The sequence below is a fragment of the Tenrec ecaudatus genome, chromosome 10 (genome assembly GCF_050624435.1).
Source record: "Tenrec ecaudatus isolate mTenEca1 chromosome 10, mTenEca1.hap1, whole genome shotgun sequence".
NCBI lineage: Eukaryota > Metazoa > Chordata > Mammalia > Afrosoricida > Tenrecidae > Tenrec > Tenrec ecaudatus.
Window position 1 is genome coordinate 36,793,909 of NC_134539.1, and position 22,939 is coordinate 36,816,847.

Here is a 22,939-nt window from a genome sequence, read left to right on the forward strand (position 1 = left end):
ACACCCAGGGAGGCCACCAGAGAGCTTGTCCCAGCCCACGCACTCCGCTGAGAACTTCCGTGGCCACCCCGTGAGGGATCTTATGCCCAAGTCAGAGACTGCCAACTGGCCCCCGCTGCCCTTCACGCACACCTCCCTTAGGACTGACACCCTGATTTCTAGACCAAGGCCCATACCCCAGCCTCCCATGGAGGGTTCTGTGGCCTTGCGACCAAGTGCTAGACCCTGGGGTCGAAGCAGAAGCCTCAGTGGCAGTTTCTGGGCACTCCCTTGACAGAGAACCAGCATGTGCATGTACCCACCTCTTCTCCCGGACGCTTGCCTGCTGCCTGGGGGCGGCAGTGGGCCATGAAGTAACCCTAGTCACAGAAGCCATGCATGGTGGACCCTGGACTAGGAGAAGCCAGGGTCCCAGGCCCCACGGAGCACAGTGCCGATCTTGAACTTGGTTTAGTTAGGAGAAATAAACCGTCCTCTGTGTATGCCTCCACGGGGTGTTTATGTCACTTCATCTCAAGACGCCTCTGGAGTGCAGGCTGGGCAACGGAGGGCTCTCTCAGCCTGGACGCACACCCTCCGCTCTGATGCTGCCTCCGACTCTCCCTCCCCTCATCTCTGCCCCGCCCGAGATGGGACCAGGACTTGCATGTGGTGCTCAGCGCAGCCCGGCCTCACCCGCTGCTTCGGTGCATCTACCTGCTTGAGGTCCTTGTGGCTTGAGCTCGGCATGCTGATACACATTTGGGGCTGCTCCCGGCTGGGAGCACCAGTCTCCTAGTAGTCCGACCAGCTACCAACCAGCTGGAGGGCTCAGAAAGCCCTACTCACCATGGTGGTCAACAGCGCGTCCTCCTTCCCTCCTCTCGGGCTCCCAGAACCTACGAGGCAAATGCAAGTGTCCTGACATGACCACCACGCGCCCGCAGCCCGAGGAAGGGCGGCCCTTCCTCCTGGGAAACCAATTCCCCCGGACGATTAAATATTTACTAATCACTGGTATTCAATATTTTAATAGAGGGCAAAGCATCTCAGAGCATGTTTTCAGCTTTCCTGTGCACAGCCGATGCCCAGCTGAGTCAGACAGCGGGGCACCCAGCTCGATACCCTGTCTCCTGCAGCGGTGCCCCAGGAGTCGTGCGGGCGAGGAGAACTGGGCCTGCTGTTAGGGGGCCCGCACTGAAGCCACCTCTCAATCGAATTGGAGTCTCCTTTGGCGCTCTGGCAACCGCCTCCCAGTCTGCACAACACCTCCAGTAAAGGAGCGCTCATCACCCCACCTAAGGGAACGGATGGTATTTTAAGATACGGCCAGTGACCGGGACCAAGCCCATTCGATAGGTGGCTTTGCCCTGTCAAAGGGCAGAGAGAGGCAGTGGGCTGGCACCCCTAGACCGGGAGTGTGGGACAGGAAGCAGGCCACTGCAGCCCCATCTGCAGCCTGGTGGCAGCTCAGTCTCTCTTCTTGATCAGACCAGCCCCTGTGGCCGAGGACTGAGTACTGAGTGTCCAGGAGAAGGGCGAAGGGCAGAAGGCTTCAGACCATTCTGGAACGTCTCCCTACACGCAGCCTTCCTTACCGTGGTCCTTGGTGATGGGGCCCATGCCGGGGAGCCCAGAGTGGCCTGGCTTGTCCTGGGGAGTCGCTCTCATGGTTGAGTCCAGTGCCGGCTCGGGCTCATCCGAGAAAGGTAAAGGCTGGTTGCTGGACAGGCCCCGGGGCAGCGTCTGCATCAACTTCAGCTTCCGGAACCGATTGGACATGCGGCTCCACCAGGACTGCCGAGGAAGGGGAGCGGAGGTCATGCTGCAGGGACAACCAGGGAACCACACCTGCCCACCTGCTCCCCCTACCCTCCTGGGTTGCAGCAGGCATTGCCAATCAATCACTGCACCCTTCCCCAATAAGCCAGGGGTTAGCCACTAATCCCTCCTGACCAGATGCCATTTCTAAAAGACTAGAGGTCGTCACTGTCTTCATCACACAGACTGAGAGACGGGGCCCAACCTCTCAGTCAAGTGGACACCTCCTTGTGGGTATGGCCTGTTGTTAAGAGTGAGACACCTCTCACTCTGCCTCTCTCTGCCTTCTGCTTGCTGGGACCCCGTGCCTGCCTCCAGGGGCCAGCCGACTCTTAAGAATCGTCTACTTTGGAGCCTCACAACTCTGCACCTACCAGCCTGACCTCCTGGCTTCCTGCATCCCCTTTCAGGGTCACCAGCCTGCAACCATGCAAGTCTGTGAGGGCCCGGGTGGCATCAGGCCCGTGGACTTGAGTGGGACTGGGCTGGGGCGCCTTCCCGCTGTGAACTTGGTCCTTGATACAAAGTTCTTCCTTGTGTGTCCCTGCTCTGTTTCTCTAGACAGTCAGGGTGGCCTGGCCCCTGCAGAGGAGGCAGTGAGGACAGGGTGACGGGCACGCTGACAGTACCAGGAAAGGGAATCCTGGAGCTCATGTGGGTGATGGGTGCAAAGGGTCGTCAAGTGGGGGAGTCAGAGGAGGTGGGGCACAGCACCCCAGGCAGTCAGGAGGAAAGGCCTGGGTTTGGTTTTGCTGTGTTGTTTTTGGGGAAATGGTAAGGTTCAGTTCTGGACAAATAGAGCCGTATGGGGAAAACCAGAAGATACGCAGATTGCGGTTAGGAACAAGCGACTGGAGGCCGTTTCTGCCTTTCCAGGAGGAGGCCGAGGGGACCGGTGCGCTGCCGGCCGGGGTTCCCGGGAGCCAGGTACTCAGCAACTCTAACAACTACCCTGACACCAGGAGCAGAGCTCCAACACCCCTGGGGAGAACGTTCCAGGATTAACACTGGGGGAGATGCTAATGAGCTCCCTCCATCCACCATCTGACATGCTATCTAAACCACCTTTAGATGGCTACGCTCACCCTAACACCAGTCCTATCATCCCCTAGTCTTCTCCCCTCAACTCAAACCAGTGCTGAGTTAACCGGAAGTGGCAGGCACCCTGCAGCCACCCCTGTCCCCCCGCCTCTAACCCTCACCCCTTTTAGCTGGGAAAAGGCAAACCTTGAGTCCTCCCTTGTCATCAGGCAGCACTGGGAGGCTCCAGGGCTGTCTGGCCTTCGGGTGGGGCAGGGCTGGCTGGGGACTGGGCCGGCCTCTGTCCTTGTTCACCTGCATGCAGACAGATGCCAGCAGCCGAACGAGTTCCGTGTCTAAGGACACAAAAGGCGATGTTTTACCGGCAGACAGAACTGCTGGACCATGGGCCCATGGTCCCCTCCCCCTCTCTCTCCCCCTGAGAGGGCAGCCCCGCAGCTCCAGGGCCCGTGCTCCGTCCAGCCGTACTGACAGTAACGGAGTCTGCATCGCACTTCCTAACAGCGGCGAGAGAGGTGAGCTGGAAATACGTGCCGGCTGCCTACCCAGAGCGCAGAACCCGAAGCTCAGGGGGGTCGGGTGGCCTGTGAACACGGACGGCCCGGCTCTGCATGCAGCCGGCTAGCATGGGCTTGGCTTCAGCCTGCACCATTCACTAGCTGTGCAGCCGCAGTAAGCTATGAGGCTTCTCTGTGCCTCTGTGGGTCGAAGGTGGCGTTGGCACACACAGGTCTCCGAGGGACCCATCAGAGTACCGGGCACACGGTGAGATATGATGAGGAACCATCAACCCAATGAGGTTGAAAAGAAAGTTCCAAAAAGATCTACTCTCCAAGCTGTCCACTGGAATGTTTGTCTCTCAATGACCCCAGCCCTGCCTCCAAGTGTTCAAAACCAGGTTCTGCTTCGTTGATGGCTGGGAAGCATTCTCTGGGAGCACCCTAGGGAAGGGCGTCTTAAGGGCAGAGGACGGAGGAAGCTGGCAGTGGCTGAGAGTCCCGGGCCTGACCACGGTGTGTGCAGTCCCACCAGGGTCGCTGGGGACCCCGGCTCCCCATCATGCCACTTCTAGCTGGTGCCTTTGGTCAAGGAGCACCAGGGTCCCTGATCTCAGTCACCTCGTGTGAACAAGAGAACATGGAGGTCCTCATCCCTGTGAGTCTTGAGAGGATCCAGGGACTCCCAGCATGCCCTGGGGATGCCTGTGGGCCTGCGACATGAGGGAGGAAAGGTGGGTGCCTGCCACCTGTGAACTAAGCTGGGCGGCAGAGCAGCCGCCGTCACCGCAGGGAGGGCTGGGGAGGGAAACCCCCTGCTAGCTGGCAGCTTTCTCAGCAGGACCTGCCAGCTCCTCCCCTCTCGGGGTGAGCTAGCAGAGGTGACAGAGAGGAAGATACTGCCCTGTGAGCTAGCAGATTGGAAGCCCCAGTCCCCAGAAAGCCTGCGCCAGCAGGGAGGTCAGAGTGTGAGAGGTGGGGAAATGGCAGCGATGGCCCAGAAGGTACCCAGGACCCTCCATCTGCACCTGCAGCCAAGGGCTCCTCCTCTAAGGGCAGCTGCTGGCCGGAGGCCTGTATGAGCTTCCTTCGGTCTGCCTGCAAGGCCTCGTGGGAGGCACCTGGAAGGTGAGGACATAAGCCTCAGTGAGCACAGGCCGTGCAGTGAGTAAGCTCTGAGGACCTGACGCTGGATTTCTCCCCCAAACAATCAAGTGCTTCAAACGTGGCTAAGAGAGGCAGTGGGGGTGCAGAGTCCCGCCGGGGGAGGTCGGTGGCACTGCGGCACGTTTCTCTCCAAGGGACCCACCCGCATCATTGAGCAGCATCACCAGGTCGAAGGCCGTGTATCCATTCTTGGCCCGCAGAGCCACGTCCGCCCCCTGGGCCAACAGGTACTTGACGATTTCTTTATTCCTGGGGAACAATGAAAGGCCAGAGTCACACGTCCTGCAGCAGCAGGCTGAGAACCCCAGCAGGGTCTCCAGGGTGGCCCAGCCTCAGGCCGTGGAAGGTCGGGGGCACTCACCCATGGTAGGTGGCCTGCATGAGGGCCGTCCAGCCGTGCACACTGTCCTGCTTGTCCACGTCGGCGTGCCTCTCCACCAGCAGCTGCACCAGTGGCAGCTGCCCCATGACTGCGGCCAGCATCAGGGGGGTTGCCCCGTCCTCGTTGACCATGTTGACGTGGTTGGGGTCTTCATCGGCAATCTCCTTGACCAGCTGGCAGTTTCCTGTCAACATAGCACAAGCCCCAGTGACCCCCAGGACCTGCACCGGCCGACTCGAGTCCCTTGGTTCAGGAGCCTGCGCTGCTTCCTGAGCCTGCCTGCAGGCGGGACTGCCGGGCATCATGGGGGCTTTAAGGATAGCTCAGAAATCGTCCCCCACTCTCACACCACCCACTTTCACACCCACCCCACCCCCTGGCCCCGCTTTCGAGGATGGAGACAAGTACACATTCTGTTGCCCCCTTGTCAGTTCTGACTCACGGCCACCCTGCGTGTGCAGAGCACTGCTCCACATGGGGTGTTTAAGGGGGACCTTTGGGAGGCAGGTGGCCAGGACTGTCTTCTAAGGTGCCCCGATGAAGGACAGTTCATGGCTCACTGGAGGTGGGGAGGGGCAGGGAGAGTTGTCTGAAGGTGGGGGCTACGTTGGGAGAAGAAATCTTAGGCTAAATAGACCTTCATTGCTCAGAGAATGGAGCTGGCGGGCGGGGAGCAGATGGGCAGGGACAGGCCCAGCCCCAGCTGTGGGGCTTGTGGGAGAGGGGCAGAAGTTGGGGTAGGAGGGCTTTGGCCCACACTGAAGCACCATAAACACCAGCCCCCAAACCCCAGTCTCTCTGGTCGGAACTGTACATTCAAGGAACAACAAAATGCCAACCTCTTTCTCAATCCCTCAGGGTGGCCTCGGAACGGACTGCAAATATTAGCCCGGAAGAATGTGGCACTGTCTCCGTCAACACCCAGGGAGGTTTGCTAAAGCGCTTACCCATTTTCAATGCGTGGAAAATATCAGGCCGCCTCTTCTCCTCATCTGGGTAAACAAAGATGTGAAAAGTTAGCTGTGGAAAAGATTAATAGGACAGAAAATCCACAAGAGTGTAACCACACAGGAGAGCTTAAAAAATAATCTACTTCTCAGAAGCAATCTAATCAAGGTGGCCTGGGACTGGGCGGACGGACCCAAGGCTACGAGGGAGAAGCTGCTGCCAGGGAAGGTGCAGGCACCTGACACAGCCCGAGTGAGGGCAGACCACCGCCTGGGGCCCGCATGGATCCAGCCCTCATTTCTGGGGCATTCCAAACTTCGGGATTTCCTTTCTCATGCATGAACAGAACATTCTACGGTCTTGGAAGAGCCTGTGTTCCCATGATATTTCTAAAGGCGAATCTGAATGGGAGCCCCTCATTTCTGGGATGAGCTGGCCTCCTCGGCCGCCGTAATACCGGACACGCTCTCTTTTGTGTAATTGCCGACAGGAATCAGATGCTAATAAGAAGGGAAATGCTTCATTACTGTGAGGGCCAATCAGAGGGCACAGAGACTTGGGGTGGGGCAAACACTCACTGTGCTCAGCTGCTCACTGCAAGGCTGGGGGTCTAGGTGTCCGTCTACCCAAGAGCACCTTGCAAAAAAGGTGTACCTGGCAATCTACCTACCTTCCTAGTCCCATGGTGCAATGCCCTCCTCAGACACTAGGGGGCTGCCGTGAGCAGGACGGCTCTATGGAAGTTGGTACTGGTTGGTATTCAAGGAGCCTGAGTGACCAGAGCCACCCTGCCCAAGGGGAACTGGTCAACTCCAGGGCTCACCACGGGAACCACATCTACGGGCCTGGGACCCAGCACGTGGTTCCCTGTGAAACCCCAAGTATGAAGAAACAAGCCAGGGTCTTTGTCTCCAAAATGTCACGTCCCTGGAAGCCTCCCTTTAAGGGTCATATTTGCTGTGGGCTGGGTCTTCTCATGCCAAGACACTCTAGGGGAAAAGAGCGTCACCTGGCTTAGTTCTGTGGCTGAGCACCTGTCCTGCTTGGAGGGCAAGCGAGGTGGGGGCTGGGGAACACTCGGGCAGCCTGACCTGTCTTGGGCCTGACGGTGGTCAGCGGGTCCAGGTAGTCAGCGAGGTCCCTGTGCTTGCGGTCAAGTGCAACTTCGAAGGCAGTCTTCTCCAGCACGCTGAGGTGGTCCAGGCTGGCCCCCTTCTCCACCAGCTGCTGGGCCACGCCCAGCTTCCCACTGAGTGCCGCGAGCATCAGCGGGCTCCAGCCCACGGTCCGAGCCACATGGTTGGGGTCCGCACCCCACTCCATCAGCAGCCGCACCACCGCCTCATGCCCGTGCTGGATGGCGGCCATCAGGGCTGTGATGTCCAGCAGCTCGTCCCTGCTGCCCCCTGTCCTCAGCTGCTCGCCACAGGGGTCCACAAAGGCGCCAGCTTCCAGGAGCAGTTTCACCACGCCCAGGTGGCCTCCGCGAGCGGCCACTGTCAGCACGCTGGCCCCCAGCCGGTTCTGGGCATTGACATCAGCGCCATGATCCAAGAGGAGGTGTGCCACGCTCACATGTCCAAACCTGCCGGGGAGTGGGAGAATGGATGGCGTAACTCTCACTGGAACCAAACCCCAAACCCGCTGCCCTTGACCGATCCCAAGTCATCGTGACCCTGCAGGGCAGAGCATAACTGCCCCAGGGGGTCCGAGGCTGCCGATCTTTACAGAACTGATGGGTAAGCTCGTTCTCCTTCAGGGCTGCCGGTAGGTTCAAACCGTCCACCTTTCGGTTGGCAGCGCGCGATCTGACCACTGTGCTCAGAGCTCCTCGATCACGTTAGGCAACTCTGCTGCACAAGACCTCTCCAATGTGTTGAAGAGCAAGAGTGTCGCTTTGAAGACTGAGCTGCACTACGGTACTTTCCACCCCCTCACGGGCTATGGACGTCAGGCTGTGGTAAGGAAAACCAAATAAGAACCGATGCCGCTGAGTCATCGTGGCAGGGACTTCTGTGGAAAGCCCCGTGGACTTCCACAAGAACACGCCAATCTGTCTTGGAAGAAGTGCAACCAGCATGCTCTTTAGAAGCTAGTTTTGAGACTCTTGCCCCATGGACTTCAGACATGTTGTCAGGAGAGATTAAACTAAGACCAAACTCACTGCCAGCGAGTCGATGCCGACTCAGAGCAGCGTGAGGTCCACACTGCCAGTCTACAGGAGTAGAAAGCCCTGTCTTTCTCTTGCAGAGTGGCTGGTGGTTTCGAACTGCTGATTTTGCAGTTAAGAGCCCGACACATCACCATGACGCCACCCGGGCTCCTCAGGAGAGATCAGCCCTGAGAAAATGACACCAGGCTTGGTCCAGTCGAGTCGGTGAAGATGACAGGCCCTCCCGGAGATGACTGACACCGTGACTGTAAAGTGGGCAATAACCTGGCAACTGTGAGGAGGGCACAGGCCCAGGCGGCATTTGGCTCTGTGACTCTGAGTCAGTGCTACCTGATGGCACCTGCAACAGCAGCCGCCGATCATAACAAAAGGCTGCCTCTGGTCTCAGACACAGGCTGGGCCCCGCCTGTGCCCTCGACTTCGCCGCAGCGGTGAACAACTTCCCCCATGAGGTCGACTCCTCTCCTACCATCCACCACCTGTGCGACCTTGAAAAAGAACTTTAGCTTCCTCGCGCCTTCACTTTCTAATCTGCAAAATGGGGCTTATCACTAGACTGAACTCAACAGCTGCGGCTTCAGAGTTCGTGGCAAAATGGAATGAAAAGACAGTGGGCTTTTCCCACAGCCTTTTTGAAAGCCCCTCTTGTGTCACTCACCTAGAGCAGTGCTTGGCCGAAGGAAGGAAGCAGCAGAGAAATGTTACCAAGGGCCTGTCGGGATCAGAACCCAGGTCTGTCTGAGTCCTGGTACCCTCTTGCTCTTTCTCCTACTCTGCCCCCGACACCCAGAGCATTCCTTCCACTCTGCTTTATAACCGGGTGCTAAGTAAGGCGCAGGGCACCTCTCAGGTGGGGCCCTGCTGCCATCTGCTGGCAGGAATGCTCCCTGCAAGTAGCTGAGACTCGGCCAGCCCTGCCTCAAGGAGGTTGGCACAAAGACCTCCCTAGAAGGCAGGCAGAGGGCCTTCTTTCACTGGTTCCTCCGAGACTGTCCTGCACCTGGGCTCAGAGATGTGTGTAGCCGGCTGGTGGTGGCAACTGTGCCAGGTTTTACAGGACCGTTTGCCAGTCACTCCTGAGCTCTTGCTACACACCTCTCCTTTCCTGGAGCGGACATGCACCTCATTTAAGCCCAGGACATGCCCCCTTCCTGTGGAGGAGGCACTGACTGAACAGACAAATACCTCCAGGGACGGGGACGTGAACCTGAACTGCACGAGGCCACCTCAGCCCAGAAGGGAGAGCCTGGTGAACCGGCTCACCTGCTGCAGCCACTTGGGCTGGGCCACAGTGGCCTCTTCTACAAGGCAGGAGTCCTAGCCTGGCGCCCCGCCTCCTGCTCAACCTCATGTGACCCCAAAGAGCATCCTAGAGCCTGCGTCTAATGTCACTCCGCTCTCCATGCTGAAGGAGGCCTGCTGACTTTGCCCACAGGGGTCCTCAGACACTTCCACAGATGCTCACCTGCACCCACGGAGTACACCACGCCCTCCTCACCTTCCTGCCCTCCAGCCCCACCCCACCAAGAGCAGGCTTAGTTAGCTGGTCCTCAACCTACTGGCCCTCTCTCTCCTGCATCAGGAACCAGCTCATATGGACCCTTCTGGAGCAGCGTCCCAGCCCCTCCCAGGCTAGGTCAGGCCCCCCTTTCTGAGCACCTGCAATCCTTGCCCTCACCTCTGCAAGCGAGTCTCTCCAGGAGACAGTGGGCTCGACCTCCTCTCGCCTCCTTTGCCTCCAACTCAGTGGTTCACAGCCTGTTACAGGTGCCCAGGTGGTACAAATGGCTGCCTATTGACCAATTAATATGAGCAGTTGACACCTGTGCTTCCAGGCCCTCAAGGTTGGTGATGAGAACCCACTGGTGGTGCCTCGGAGAAAAGGCTGGTGATCTGTTGAGATGGTTGTTGTCGGGGGGAGGGGGGGACCCAGTTGGTTGGGACCCAGTACGACAAACTGACAGACAAGTGGTGACCCACTGAATTACAGCCCTGAAACCCACTCACAGGGTCACCTATGTGTCCAAAGTTACTTGACTGTGACTAACAACAAATTCTGTTGAGTGGATGGATGAATGATGGATGGATGGGATGGGTGAAGGGATCGAGGAATGAATGGATGGGGGATGGGTGGAGGGATGGGGAATGGATGGATGGGACAGATAGGAAGGATAGATGGGATGGGTGAATGGATGTTTGGGTGGGTGGAGTGGATGGATGAATGGGTAGAGGGATGGAGGAATGGGTGGGTAGATGGATGGATGGATGGATGGATGGATGGATGGATGGATGGATGGATGGGTGGATATGGATGGATGGATGGATGGATAGATGGATGGGGGTGGGTGGAGGTATGGGGGTGGATGGATGGGACAGATAGGAAGGATAGATGGGATGGGTGGATGGATGTTTGGGTGGGTGGCGTGGATGGATGAATGGGTGGAGGGATAGAGGAATGGGTGGGTAGATGAATGGATGGATGGGTGGGTGGGTGGATGGACAGATGGATGGATGGGTGGGTGGCTAGGTAGATGAATGAATGGATGAGTGGGTGGATGGATTGGGTGGGTGGGTGGGTGGATGGATAGATGGCACAACCAATTGTGGGAAGAAGGCCTTCCTATGACAATGGAAGTGTCTGAGGAATTGGTGTATCCTCCACAGGAGGAGAAAGCACTATTTTAAGGAAAGATAACAGATAACCCTGGTTATGTCATCAATACAGATAAGATCTGGCATAATCCTTAACAGCAGATTACAAAGTGTAGATGGGGATTTATCTCACTTGATCTTAATAAACTGACAGGAACTGATAATCCCTATTTCACAGATAAGAAACTACAGACTAGAGAGAGAAGTAATTAACTCAAAGTCTCTCCCTTTGAAGGGAGAGTCCAAACCTGGAGCCAGAGGACGGGCTCGGTGAGAGCAGAAATCCCCAAATTAGGAATGCTTCCTGATCTCATGGGGAGCCCCAGAGGTCATTCGATTAGACTGAAAATATGAAGATTTAACGCAGGGACGGATGGTTTTCTGGACTCGAAGTTTCCAGGAGGAAAAGAGTGGAGGTGGTAGACAGCTGCTACGATGACCCTTCATTTCTTCAGCTGACCCCCGGGTGAAGTCCCGGCACATGGCCCCGGCTCCTGGTGCTCGGCTTGGATCCAGCGCTGCCTCCTTGGTGGCCGTGGAAGGAAGGGCAGGAGGAGGAGGACAAGAGTCCACGGATGAGATCTAAATCCACAGGCCACACAGGGTGCCCTGCCCTTTGACGGATGATGGGAGGGGTTTCCTCACTCTTGGCCAACACCCAGAGAGACGGGTTAGTGACAGGGCCAGGCTGGGAGCCCGCCTGGGCCGCCTACCTGCGGGGTCATTCTAAGTCTCCAAGCCTCCATCCCAGAAGACTGACCCTGTGAATGGGGGCAGCAGCGATGCCCGCTCCCTGAACCTCCCTGAGAGTTAAACCGGAGGATTTGTGGAAAGTACTCGGCCCAGTTTCCGCAACAGCCATGCTGAATAGAGGTTATTATTTTAAGGCAGGAAGATAACATTACCAAGTGAAAAATGTGATATTTTCTAATACAAAAACGCTTACACAAAATCAGAATGCAGTCCTGGCATAAGGCTTCTGATAGCCTGATGCAAAAACTGGGCATCAGCCACCACTAGAGATCTGGCTGGCAAAAAAGGGCAGGAGCACGCTGGAGCAGGCACCCCACACACCCAGGTCAGGTCCGGTCTGAGCAGGATGTGGGAGAGAGAGTATGGGACTCAGGAGCTCAATGAGCCAGAATGAGCCAGAGCTGAGGAAGGACAGTGAGGACTGAGTGAGAGCTGAGGAAGGACAGAGGACTGAGAGAGGACTGAGGACTGAGAGAGGACTGAGAGAGGACTGAGGACTGAGAGAGGACTGAGAGAGGACTGAGGACTGAGAGAGGACTGAGAGAGGACTGAGAGAGGACTGAGAGAGGACTGAGAGAGGACTGAGGACTGAGAGAGGACTGAGAGAGGACTGAGGACTGAGAGAGGACTGAGGACTGAGAGAGGACTGAGAGAGGACTGAGGACTGAGAGAGGACTGAGAGAGGACTGAGGACTGAGAGAGGACTGAGGACTAAGAGAGGACTGAGAGAGGACTGAGAGAGGACTGAGGACTGAGAGAGGACTGAGAGAGGACTGAGGACTGAGAGAGGACTGAGGACTGAGAGAGGACTGAGGACTGAGAGAGGACTGAGAGAGGACTGAGAGAGGACTGAGGACTGAGAGAGGACTGAGGACTGAGAGAGGACTGAGGACTGAGGACTGAGAGAGGACTGAGAGAGGACTGAGGACTGAGAGAGGACTGAGAGAGGACTGAGGACTGAGAGAGGACTGAGGACTGAGAGAGGACTGAGGACTGAGAGAGGACTGAGGACTGAGAGAGGACTGAGAGAGGACTGAGGACTGAGAGAGGACTGAGGACTGAGAGAGGACTGAGGACTGAGAGAGGACTGAGAGAGGACTGAGGACTGAGAGAGGACTGAGGACTGAGAGAGGACTGAGGACTGAGAGAGGACTGAGAGAGGACTGAGGACTGAGAGAGGACTGAGGACTGAGAGAGGACTGAGAGAGGACTGAGAGAGGACTGAGAGAGGACTGAGAGAGGACTGAGAGAGGACTGAGAGAGGACTGAGGACTGAGAGAGGACTGAGGACTGAGAGAGGACTGAGGACTGAGAGAGGACTGAGAGAGGACTGAGGACTGAGAGAGGACTGAGGACTGAGAGAGGACTGAGGACTGAGAGAGGACTGAGGACTGAGAGAGGACTGAGAGAGGACTGAGGACTGAGAGAGGACTGAGGACTGAGAGAGGACTGAGGACTGAGAGAGGACTGAGAGAGGACTGAGAGAGGACAGAGGACTGAGAGAGGACTGAGAGAGGACTGAGAGAGGACTGAGAGAGGACTGAGAGAGGACTGAGAGAGGACTGAGAGAGGACTGAGAGAGGACTGAGAGAGGACTGAGAGAGGACTGAGAGAGGACTAAGAGAGGACTGAGGACTGAGAGAGGACTGAGAGAGGACTGAGGACTGAGAGAGGACTGAGGACTGAGAGAGGACTGAGGACTGAGAGAGGACTGAGAGAGGACTGAGGACTGAGAGAGGACTGAGGACTGAGAGAGGACTGAGGACTGAGAGAGGACTGAGGACTGAGAGAGGACTGAGGACTGAGAGAGGACTGAGAGAGGACTGAGGACTGAGAGAGGACTGAGGACTGAGAGAGGACTGAGGACTGAGAGAGGACTGAGAGAGGACTGAGGACTGAGAGAGGACTGAGGACTGAGAGAGGACTGAGAGAGGACTGAGAGAGGACTGAGAGAGGACTGAGGACTGAGAGAGGACTGAGAGAGGACTGAGGACTGAGAGAGGACTGAGGACTGAGAGAGGACTGAGAGAGGACTGAGAGAGGACTGAGGACTGAGAGAGGACTGAGGACTGAGAGAGGACTGAGAGAGGACTGAGGACTGAGAGAGGACTGAGAGAGGACTGAGGACTGAGAGAGGACTGAGAGAGGACTGAGGACTGAGAGAGGACTGAGGACTGAGAGAGGACTGAGAGAGGACTGAGAGAGGACTGAGAGAGGACTGAGGACTGAGAGAGGACTGAGGACTGAGAGAGGACTGAGAGAGGACTGAGAGAGGACTGAGGACTGAGAGAGGACTGAGAGAGGACTGAGGACTGAGAGAGGACTGAGGACTGAGAGAGGACTGAGAGAGGACTGAGGACTGAGAGAGGACTGAGGACTGAGAGAGGACTGAGAGGACTGAGGACTGAGAGAGGACTGAGGACTGAGAGAGGACTGAGAGAGGACTGAGGACTGAGAGAGGACTGAGGACTGAGAGAGGACTGAGGACTGAGAGAGGACTGAGGACTGAGAGAGAACCGAGAGAGGACTGAGGACTGAGAGAGGACTGAGGACTGAGAAAGGACTGAGAGAGGACTGAGGACTGAGAGAGGACTGAGGACTGAGAGAGGACTGAGAGGACTGAGGACTGAGAGAGGACTGAGGACTGAGAGAGGACTGAGAGAGGACTGAGGACTGAGAGAGGACTGAGGACTGAGAGAGGACTGAGAGAGGACTGAGGACTGAGAGAGGACTGAGGACTGAGAGAGGACTGAGGACTGAGAGAGGACTGAGAGAGGACTGAGGACTGAGAGAGGACTGAGAGAGGACTGAGGACTGAGAGAGGACTGAGGACTGAGAGAGGACTGAGGACTGAGAGAGGACTGAGAGAGGACTGAGGACTGAGAGAGGACTGAGAGAGGACTGAGGACTGAGAGAGGACTGAGGACTGAGAGAGGACTGAGGACTGAGAGAGGACTGAGGACTGAGAGAGGACTGAGGACTGAGAGAGGACTGAGAGAGGACTGAGGACTGAGAGAGGACTGAGGACTGAGAGAGGACTGAGAGAGGACTGAGAGAGGACTGAGTGAGGACTGAGAGGACTGAGGACTGAGAGAGGACTGAGGACTGAGAGAGGACTGAGGACTGAGAGAGGACTGAGGACTGAGAGAGGACTGAGAGAGGACTGAGGACTGAGAGAGGACTGAGGACTGAGAGAGGACTGAGAGAGGACTGAGGACTGAGAGAGGACTGAGAGAGGACTGAGAGAGGACTGAGGACTGAGAGAGGACTGAGAGAGGACTGAGAGAGGACTGAGGACTGAGAGAGGACTGAGGACTGAGAGAGGACTGAGAGAGGACTGAGAGAGGACTGAGAGAGGACTGAGAGAGGACTGAGAGAGGACTGAGTGAGGAGTGAGGACTGAGAGAGGACTGAGAGAGGACTGAGAGAGGACTGAGGACTGAGAGAGGACTGAGAGAGGACTGAGGACTGAGAGAGGACTGAGAGAGGACTGAGACAGGACTGAGAGAGGACTGAGGACTGAGAGAGGACTGAGGACTGAGAGAGGACTGAGGACTGAGAGAGGACTGAGAGAGGACTGAGGACTGAGAGAGGACTGAGGACTGAGAGAGGACTGAGGACTGAGAGAGGACTGAGGACTGAGAGAGGACTGAGAGAGGACTGAGACAGGACTGAGAGAGGACTGAGAGAGGACTGAGGACTGAGAGAGGACTGAGGACTGAGAGAGGACTGAGGAGTGAGAGAGGACTGAGAGAGGACTGAGAGAGGACTGAGAGAGGACTGAGGGAGGACTGAGTGAGGACTGAGGGTCAGGGCTGAACTGACAGCCTTGGGGGAGACAGGGACCCACACACCTGACTTCACCTGCCAGACGCTAGTCCTTCGAGGCCACATCTTCTGGCCGCTCCTCAGGAATGTTGGCATTGCTTTTACTTCTTATATAAACAGATAGCATTAACGTGCCCTTTCTTCTGGGAAAGCAGAGACCGAGAAGCTCAGAAGACAGGGTGATGGCTCACAAGGACGTGTGGTGGGCCAGCGCGTTCCAGACTAGGTATCTAGCACCTAGCACACATGGCTCCAACATGCTGGGAAGCAGGTAAGCTGTGTCTCTCGCACCACGTGAATGAGGCTCTGCCCTCATCAGTCCGCTGTGCACCCAAAGCCTGCTAGAGGCCGGCTGACCTGAATGGGCAAGCACTGGGCCACAGCCACCGTACCCACAGCATCACCCTCAGATGGAGCCAGTGAACCCCTGAGAGCCACACATATGCCAGTCATCCAGAATGAAGGTTGGCCAGCATCCTAAGCAGCTGCACCAGGCTCCTTTCACAGCCATGACGGGCAAGCCCACCACCGTGAGAGGGAAGACACGCCTGCTCCCACCATCACAGTGCCACTCGCCTCATGTGCATGCGGACGCTGCACACGCAAGACCACCGCAGCGTCGATGCCTCCGAATCTCGGTGCTGGGGAAAAATCCTGAAAGCACGTGGACAGTCGAAAGATAAGCAAAACTGTCCTGGACGCAGTACAGCCAAGAATGCTCCTTAGAAGCAAGGATGGCAAGTCTTTGTCTCACGGACTCTTGGCACATCCAGAGCACCCGGTCCCTGGAAAAGGAGGTCAAACTGAGTAGCAGGAGGGGCAGCGATTAAGAGGAAGACCTTCAGGGAGATGGACTTGAGGCAGTGGCTGCTTCAGTGGCTCGGGCGTAGCCATTGTGAGGGCGGCCCGGGACCTGGGGGTGTTCTCTCGTTGCACTGTGGGCAGGGTCTTTAAGAGTGCCAACTGACGTGGCAGCACCGGACAGCAACTGACCGCACAGTGATAGAAAACCATATATTATAAAACATTATCTATTTATAATTGTTCATATAAAACAAGTAATGTGATGATTACATAATCTGGTGACAATTTGAGAGGTTTGTGAGTGAAGGGGTGGTGAATGCCTGTCAATCTACATATAACCAATGAGGCTTCTGTGTGGGCATGGCCTTCTCCTGAGAATTCTGGGAGCTCCTGTATTTTCCTCTTTGGAGGCAGGAGACAGTCTGTCTCTCTGCTCACTCCCTGAGATGATGCTCTACTGATAAGATGCATGCACTACACCCTGGGAGCTGGAGAAGCCACATGGACCTACCCTGGTGCACCCAGACCTCTGGAGCCGGAGAAGCCACATAAAGACCCCCGCCAGCACTGAGATGCTTACAAGGCCACTGGATCCACAAGACTTCCAACTTACTGGCCTGTGATCTTCCTGCATTCGGCATCATTGCATGTGTTGCATGAGTGTGAAGCGGATTTTACAGATTCGTCTCAGACATATGGGCTAATATCAGATTTATGGACTTGATCTGGACTGGGCTGGGATGTTTTCTCAATGTTCAATTGCTCTTGTATATAATCCTCTTTCTTATACACATATGAGTCTCCCTGGATTTGTTTTTCTAGTCTACCCAGACTAACACAAGTAACCAGACAGTAATACAAAAAGTGCCTGGTGGTGCAATGGTTAAAGTGGGCTGCTCACCAGAGCCAGCAGTTCAAACCGACAGGAGGAACAACCTGGTCACTGGCTCCCAGGCAGACACAGCTCTGTAGATCTATACAATCCAAGGGCAATTCCACTGTGTCCTGCAGGTTTGCTGCTACCAGTCGGAATCAGACTCGACAGAACAGAACAACAAAAAGAATGCAAATTGGATTCCAGGAAAACCACCCTGGAAAAGTATCAGGAAATAAAATATCATTGGATCACAGGAGTCGTCTTTTCAACACTTCTTAGAAAAGCAGATGGCTTGTGCATCTGGAAAAACGCACACCTTCACTCACGAGAGAAAACCAATCACAGTTACACTGAGACACCCTCTCCCCTCTCAGATCAGGAACAATGCAAAGTCCAATCAACACACACAAGGTCGGAGAGGCTGACGAGTCAGCACCCTCGTGAACACTGCTGGCGGGCAGGGACACCGCTGTAGCCATGGTAGCGGGTAGAACAATGCACCCCCCTCCCACTCCCTGCCCAAAGATGCCCTCGTGCCAATCCTTGAGACCTGTATGTGGTTACAGGACAGGAGGAAACGAAGGCTGTGGATAAAGGTAAGGTTGCTACTCGCTGATGTTGCGATGGCAAGGTCATCCCGGATGGTCTCTAGGTGGGTGCTATGTCATCAGCAGGGTCCCTTAAAGGCAGGCACTAGAAGGGAAGATTCAGAGAAAGAGACGCCAGCCAGAGGCAGAGGTCAGTCTGCTGGGATCGGTGGCCGTGGTGAAGAAAGGGGCCTTGGTGGAACCACTGGGCATCGAACTGGAAGGTTTCATCAAGACTTCGTCTCGGAAATTCCTGGGGTCACTATGAGTTGGAACCGACTGGATGGCAGTGGACTTGGTTTAGGATGAAGATAGAAGGGGAGATTCATGAGCCAAGGAATGCAGGCGGCCTCAAGCAGCTGGAAAAGGCAGGAAAACAAAGTCTCCCAGCATCTCCAGAAAGGCAGAGGCCTGCTGACGCTTTGCTTCCAGTCCAGTGAGACCCATGTCACTCTGACCACGAGGACTGTAAGGTAACACATGCGTGCTGTTCTAGGCCGTTAAATGTGTGGTCATTTGTTACAGTAGCCATAAACCAACAAAGCACTCTGTCTAGTAGATTGCAGCGCATAAGCAGCCCCAGTAGAACTGCCCAGGTGGGTTTCTAAGGCTGTAAATCTATGAAGAAGCCGACTGCCTTACCTTTGTCCCACAGAATGTTGGTGGGTTTGAACCACTGGCCTTGAGGTTAGCAGTCCAATGCTTAATTCAGTGCCCTACGCATGCTCTTTCTATAGCAGTCACAGAAAATTAATAAACTTCCTAGAGAGCAATTGGACAATATCTATCACAATGACAAATGACCTGTACTCCCTCCCTTGGGGAATTTCCTCTATTGCTCATGCATGAAATGGCATATGGACCAGATTATCCACTGCAGCATGATTTTAATAGCAGGAGCCTGGAAACAACCCAAACGGCCACCAATGGGGCCACAAATAACCATCCAGTGGCCTCTCATGAGGCTCAATGAAGGCTTGTACGTACTGACATGGGAAGGCCACTGAAGAGCATGACGCGAGAAGAGCCTGATGCAGAACAGTGTGGACACCAACCCGGAGGTGATCCGACTCACGGAACCCCACAGGGCACAGAAGAAGGGCTCCTTTGGGTCTCCAAAACTTTAAGTCTTTCTGGGAGTGGAAAGCCTTGCCTTTCTCTTGCTGAGTGGCTGGTGGGTTTGAATCGCCGACCTTTCGGTTAGCAGTCCAATGCTTAACTCATTACACCACCAGGGCTCCTGCAGTTTATAGACGACTTCCAAAAACCACATTCACTAGCATTAAATCAATTCTGACTCGCAGCAACCCTACAGAACTGTCCCTGTGAGTTTTGGAAGTTGTAAGTCTACTGGAACAGAAAGCCTCATCTTTCTCCCGTGAAGCAGCTGGTGGCTTTGAACAGTTAACCTTGCAGTTAACAGCCCAATGTGTCATCTACTAGCTATGCCACCGGGGCTCCTTCCAGTGTGGATTGTAGGTGTAAAAGGGAGAAGGGGATGAAGGAAATCCACTGTCATGTTTGCTTACACATCCATGAAACAGACAAACCGCCACAGAATATATCCCAACCATAGCAAACCTACAGGGCAGGGTCGAACTGCCCCTGTGCAGCTCTTTAGAGGAGTACAGAGCCTCATCTTTCTCCTGTGGAGTGGCTGGTGGTTTCAAACTGCTGACTTTGAGGTTAGCAGCCCACTGTGTAACCCCTCTGCCACCAGAACTCCATATGTATAAAACAGTGGCTCTCAAGTAGGGGTGACTGTGTACCCCAGGAAAGATCTGACAATGTCTGGAGACATACTGAGTTGTCACAGCTGGGGTACTCTTGACCTCTAGTGAGTAGAGGTCAAGGATATTGCTCAGCATCCTTGATGTACAGCGGTTGTCAACCTGTGGGTCGAGACCCCTTTGGGGGTTGAACGACCCTTTCACAGGGGTTGCCCGATTCGTAACAATAGCACAATTACAGTGATGAAGTAGCAACGAAAATAATTTTATGGTTGGGAGGTCACCACAATATGAGGAACTGTATTAAAGGGTTGCGGCATTAGGATGTCCAGTGCACTAGGACATCCTACAGAATGACAACCCCCCCTACACACACACACACACACGCACGTGACTGAGCTCAAATGTCAATAGTGCAAAGGCAGAAAAGCCCAGTATAAAGAGACTCTGGAAGGTTACGCACAAAACTAAGTGTCGGCAGAGTGTGAGTAAGTGGTGACAAGGTGAGAGGCTCACTGAATATCATTGCATGTATGTATGTTGTGTGTTTGGCCCTCTTGACCATATTCCTTATTCAAAGCATAAATATATAATGCCTTAAAGCAGCACTGACTGAGCTTCTGTAGAGGGCGATGGGAAAAACTGGAAATGGGTCATGATAAGGGCTGGACAACAAGTCACATGTAGCCAATGTCACCGAGTCACACTCACGGAGAATCGCTAAAAAGGCAGTGTTTCACCTATGTATTTAACACAATGTAAATGATGGTTTAAAAAAAGCCTTAAAGGTTATTTTAACATTAATTTTAAGTTGTGTTTTTTGAAAGCCTTAAAAAAAAGGGGAGGGTTAGTCTTCAGGACACATTTTTTCCCCAAGAACACTATTACCGCAGTCTGGAAAACTCCTGAATGCCCTTTCTTTCTGTAGCATCCCCTCCCTCCCCCCTGCAGTACCCGACTCACAGGAAGATGGCCAACATCTTCAGTCGACAAGCCACTTCCCCTTCCACCACTGCCACCCCCAGGGCTCCCGCAGCCCAAGTCCCAACCCCACTGGCTGCTGCCAACCCCATTCTCGTCCCCACTCTCCCTCTGCAATGCTTGCCTTCCTGCATCCCCTAGGATGTCTTCCTCTGTCCAGTCCTCCAGGGTTGTCCAATGGGTTCCCTCCCGTGAGGTGACTGAGAAAGGGGAGGCTCTCCACTTAACCCACGTTCAAATCTTGGCTCTGCCACTTGGTGGCTGTGTGACCTAGGGCAAGCTCCTTGACCTGTCTGTGTCTGTTTTCATTTCAGCACAATGACGGCCTTCGGGACACGGTTGCAGTGAGTACATCCTAAACGGGCGGGCGCACACAGAGCTCTAACTAGAACAGGGCTTGCAGGTACCAAACCGCCAAACCAAAGCCGCAGTCAGCCAGCCAATTCGATTCACAGCCACCCAGTAGGACAGAGCAGAAGCGCCCAGAGAGTTTCCAGGACTGTACATTTTGCAGAAGCCCGCCGCCCCATCAGAAGAAAGACAGGCTCCTATAAAGAGCGGAGTCTTGGAAACTCACGGGGCAGTTTCACCTTGCCTGTAGACCCACTATGAGTCGGAATGACTGAGTGGCCTCCCTTGGCCTTTATCCGTCCGGTTAATTCTGATGCCTCCTTGGATCTCCGCGTGGATATACCCAACTGCTGCCTTGGCGCGTCTGGTGTGCCCACATCCTGAGCCTGACTGAGGGGTCCCACCTGGCCAGGCCAGGGTGAGCGGCTCAATTCTTTGCTGCCAGTAGGAATAAAAGCTCCCCTCCAGGATTCTACGCGCCCTAAGATTCTATTGGCAATCGCAGGATCCCGCTCAGCCCGCTCGGCGAAAGTTGCCAAGTTTCTGCGGTTATGTTCCCTGAAAAGGAGGCTCCCCAGTTGCTCAAAGTGGGCGATGCCAACTCTCCTTGAGTCCGAAGGCCGCCGGAGGGTCTGGCCGCCCGCCAGGGGCCGGGCTAAGTCGGGGCTGGGTCCCGGCCCGCACTGGCCGCCACCCGCGGGTCCGCCGGCGCCCCGGGCCCCTCACCTGGCCGCCTGCATGAGCGCGCTCCAGCCATAGTGGTTGCGGCTGTTGACCGAGGCTCCGCGGCGCAGCAGGAAGCGCACGAGCGGCTCGTGGCCCCCGGCCGCGGCGAACTGCAGCGCCGTGTTGCCGGCCTCGTCCGAGCAGTCCACCGGCACGGGCGCCCCGGCCGCGGCCGCCCCGGGCCCAGCCGCCTCGGCCGCCGCCGGCTCGGCGCCGGGCTCGGGCTCCCCGCCGCGCTCCGCCGGCTCCGCCGCCCCCGGCTCCAGCAGCCGCCGCGCCGTCTCCGTGTCGCCCTGGTCGCAGGCGCGCAGCAGCAGCTGGAAGGCCGGGGGCAGCGCGCCCTCGCCCATCGCGGCCGCGGACGGTCTCGGGCGGCCGGCCGCGCCGACTCCGCCCCCGGAACCCCGCGCGCCGGCGCCCCCTGCCGGCCGGCCGGCCGCCCGCCCGCCGCGAGCGCGCGCCTCGGGCCTGTGCGTCGGGGACGCGCGCCGGGGACGCGCGCCGGGGCGGGCACGCGCGCCTGACCTCGCTCTCCGCCAGGGTCCGGTCTCAGCTGCGCAGGGACTCTGCCTGCCCGAGTCCTCCACGAGGAATCCACGGAGCTGGCGCTTTGGAGAGGGCTGCTGACCGGACTGTGGAACGGACCGGGGCCCCGCGTGCCCCCAGAAAGTACCGCGCTGCTCTTAGCGAGACCTGCAAGCGCCTCGCGGGCCTTAGCGTCCGTCAGCAGGCGGTCTACAAACGCGGACAGCGCTGCCACCGCGCGAGGACAGCTTGCCGAGGGAGAGCGGCCGCTCAGGAAAGCACAGCGAAGTGATAAGCCAAGAGCTGTCCAGTCGTGCTTAAAGGCCACGCCACCCTTTTGAATGTCTCAGTTCTGTGTCTCCCTCCCGGCCTGTTCTTTTTTGGTTAGGTTTGTTTAGAGTAGAGGCATCACTTGTAATCTAAGCCTTAAAAAAAAAAAAAAAAAGCATCGCTTTTATGCCATACAGACGCTCCTGAAGCTTGCAAGGAATGTCCTGGCCATTTGTCCATGCAAAGAGAGAACTGCCTTATCCTTTCTCCCGATATGCACCATAATGCATGTAACTGTTTCTCCGCGATGCGCATTTAGCTATGATCAAAACCAACCTGGAAAAAAAAACCCCACCCTGTAACGGGCAATGCCATTCGCCAGCGGGGCTCCTACAGATAAGAGGCACACTTGGCTGGAGACAGAAGGGCTGTTTACAGAGGTGTGCACTGCTTTCTGGACTCCCACGGGATGATGCAGCCCTCCAGGGCTGGTCACAGTGGGGAGCCACGTCCACCCTGCCACAGAGTGGGAAAGGAGGGGAGCAGTGATTGGGATTCCACCAGAGAGAAGCTGTAGCCAGAGAGCTACCTGTTACTAGCGGTGGCTTCTGATACACAGCTCCGATGATCCACTGCCAAGCAATAAAACAAAAGCCTCTCTGCATCCTTGATCTCCTGCTAGGGTTCCCCACCGGCCAGACCTCACTGGAAGCCATAGGCCCCAGGCCCTCGCCTTTGGTCCATGTGCTTAACCCCTCTGGGCTCAGAGCCAGATGGAGACATGGAAAGGAGACTTGGCAGAAATCAAGAGGAGGATGCCCAGCACCCTGTTGCCCAACAAGTGTGG

General features: G+C 56.0%; 1 protein-coding gene across 1 annotated transcript in view; it reads right to left on the reverse strand.

Moving 5' to 3' along the window:
- Positions 1 to 21,660, reverse strand: part of ANKS6 (ankyrin repeat and sterile alpha motif domain containing 6) — a 43,234-nt gene extending 21,574 nt beyond the window's left edge. The window contains exons 1-8 of the mRNA XM_075560210.1: positions 21,298 to 21,660; positions 6,927 to 7,420; positions 5,835 to 5,879; positions 4,867 to 5,071; positions 4,648 to 4,754; positions 3,028 to 3,176; positions 1,578 to 1,776; positions 829 to 878 (exon numbers count right to left, since the gene is read on the reverse strand). Of these exons, the coding sequence (XP_075416325.1) occupies positions 829 to 878; positions 1,578 to 1,776; positions 3,028 to 3,176; positions 4,648 to 4,754; positions 4,867 to 5,071; positions 5,835 to 5,879; positions 6,927 to 7,420; positions 21,298 to 21,647 (1,599 nt within the window). The 5' untranslated portion in view covers positions 21,648 to 21,660. The remainder of the gene's footprint in view (positions 1 to 828; positions 879 to 1,577; positions 1,777 to 3,027; positions 3,177 to 4,647; positions 4,755 to 4,866; positions 5,072 to 5,834; positions 5,880 to 6,926; positions 7,421 to 21,297) is intronic.
- Between the last annotated feature and the right edge of the window lie 1,279 nt (positions 21,661 to 22,939).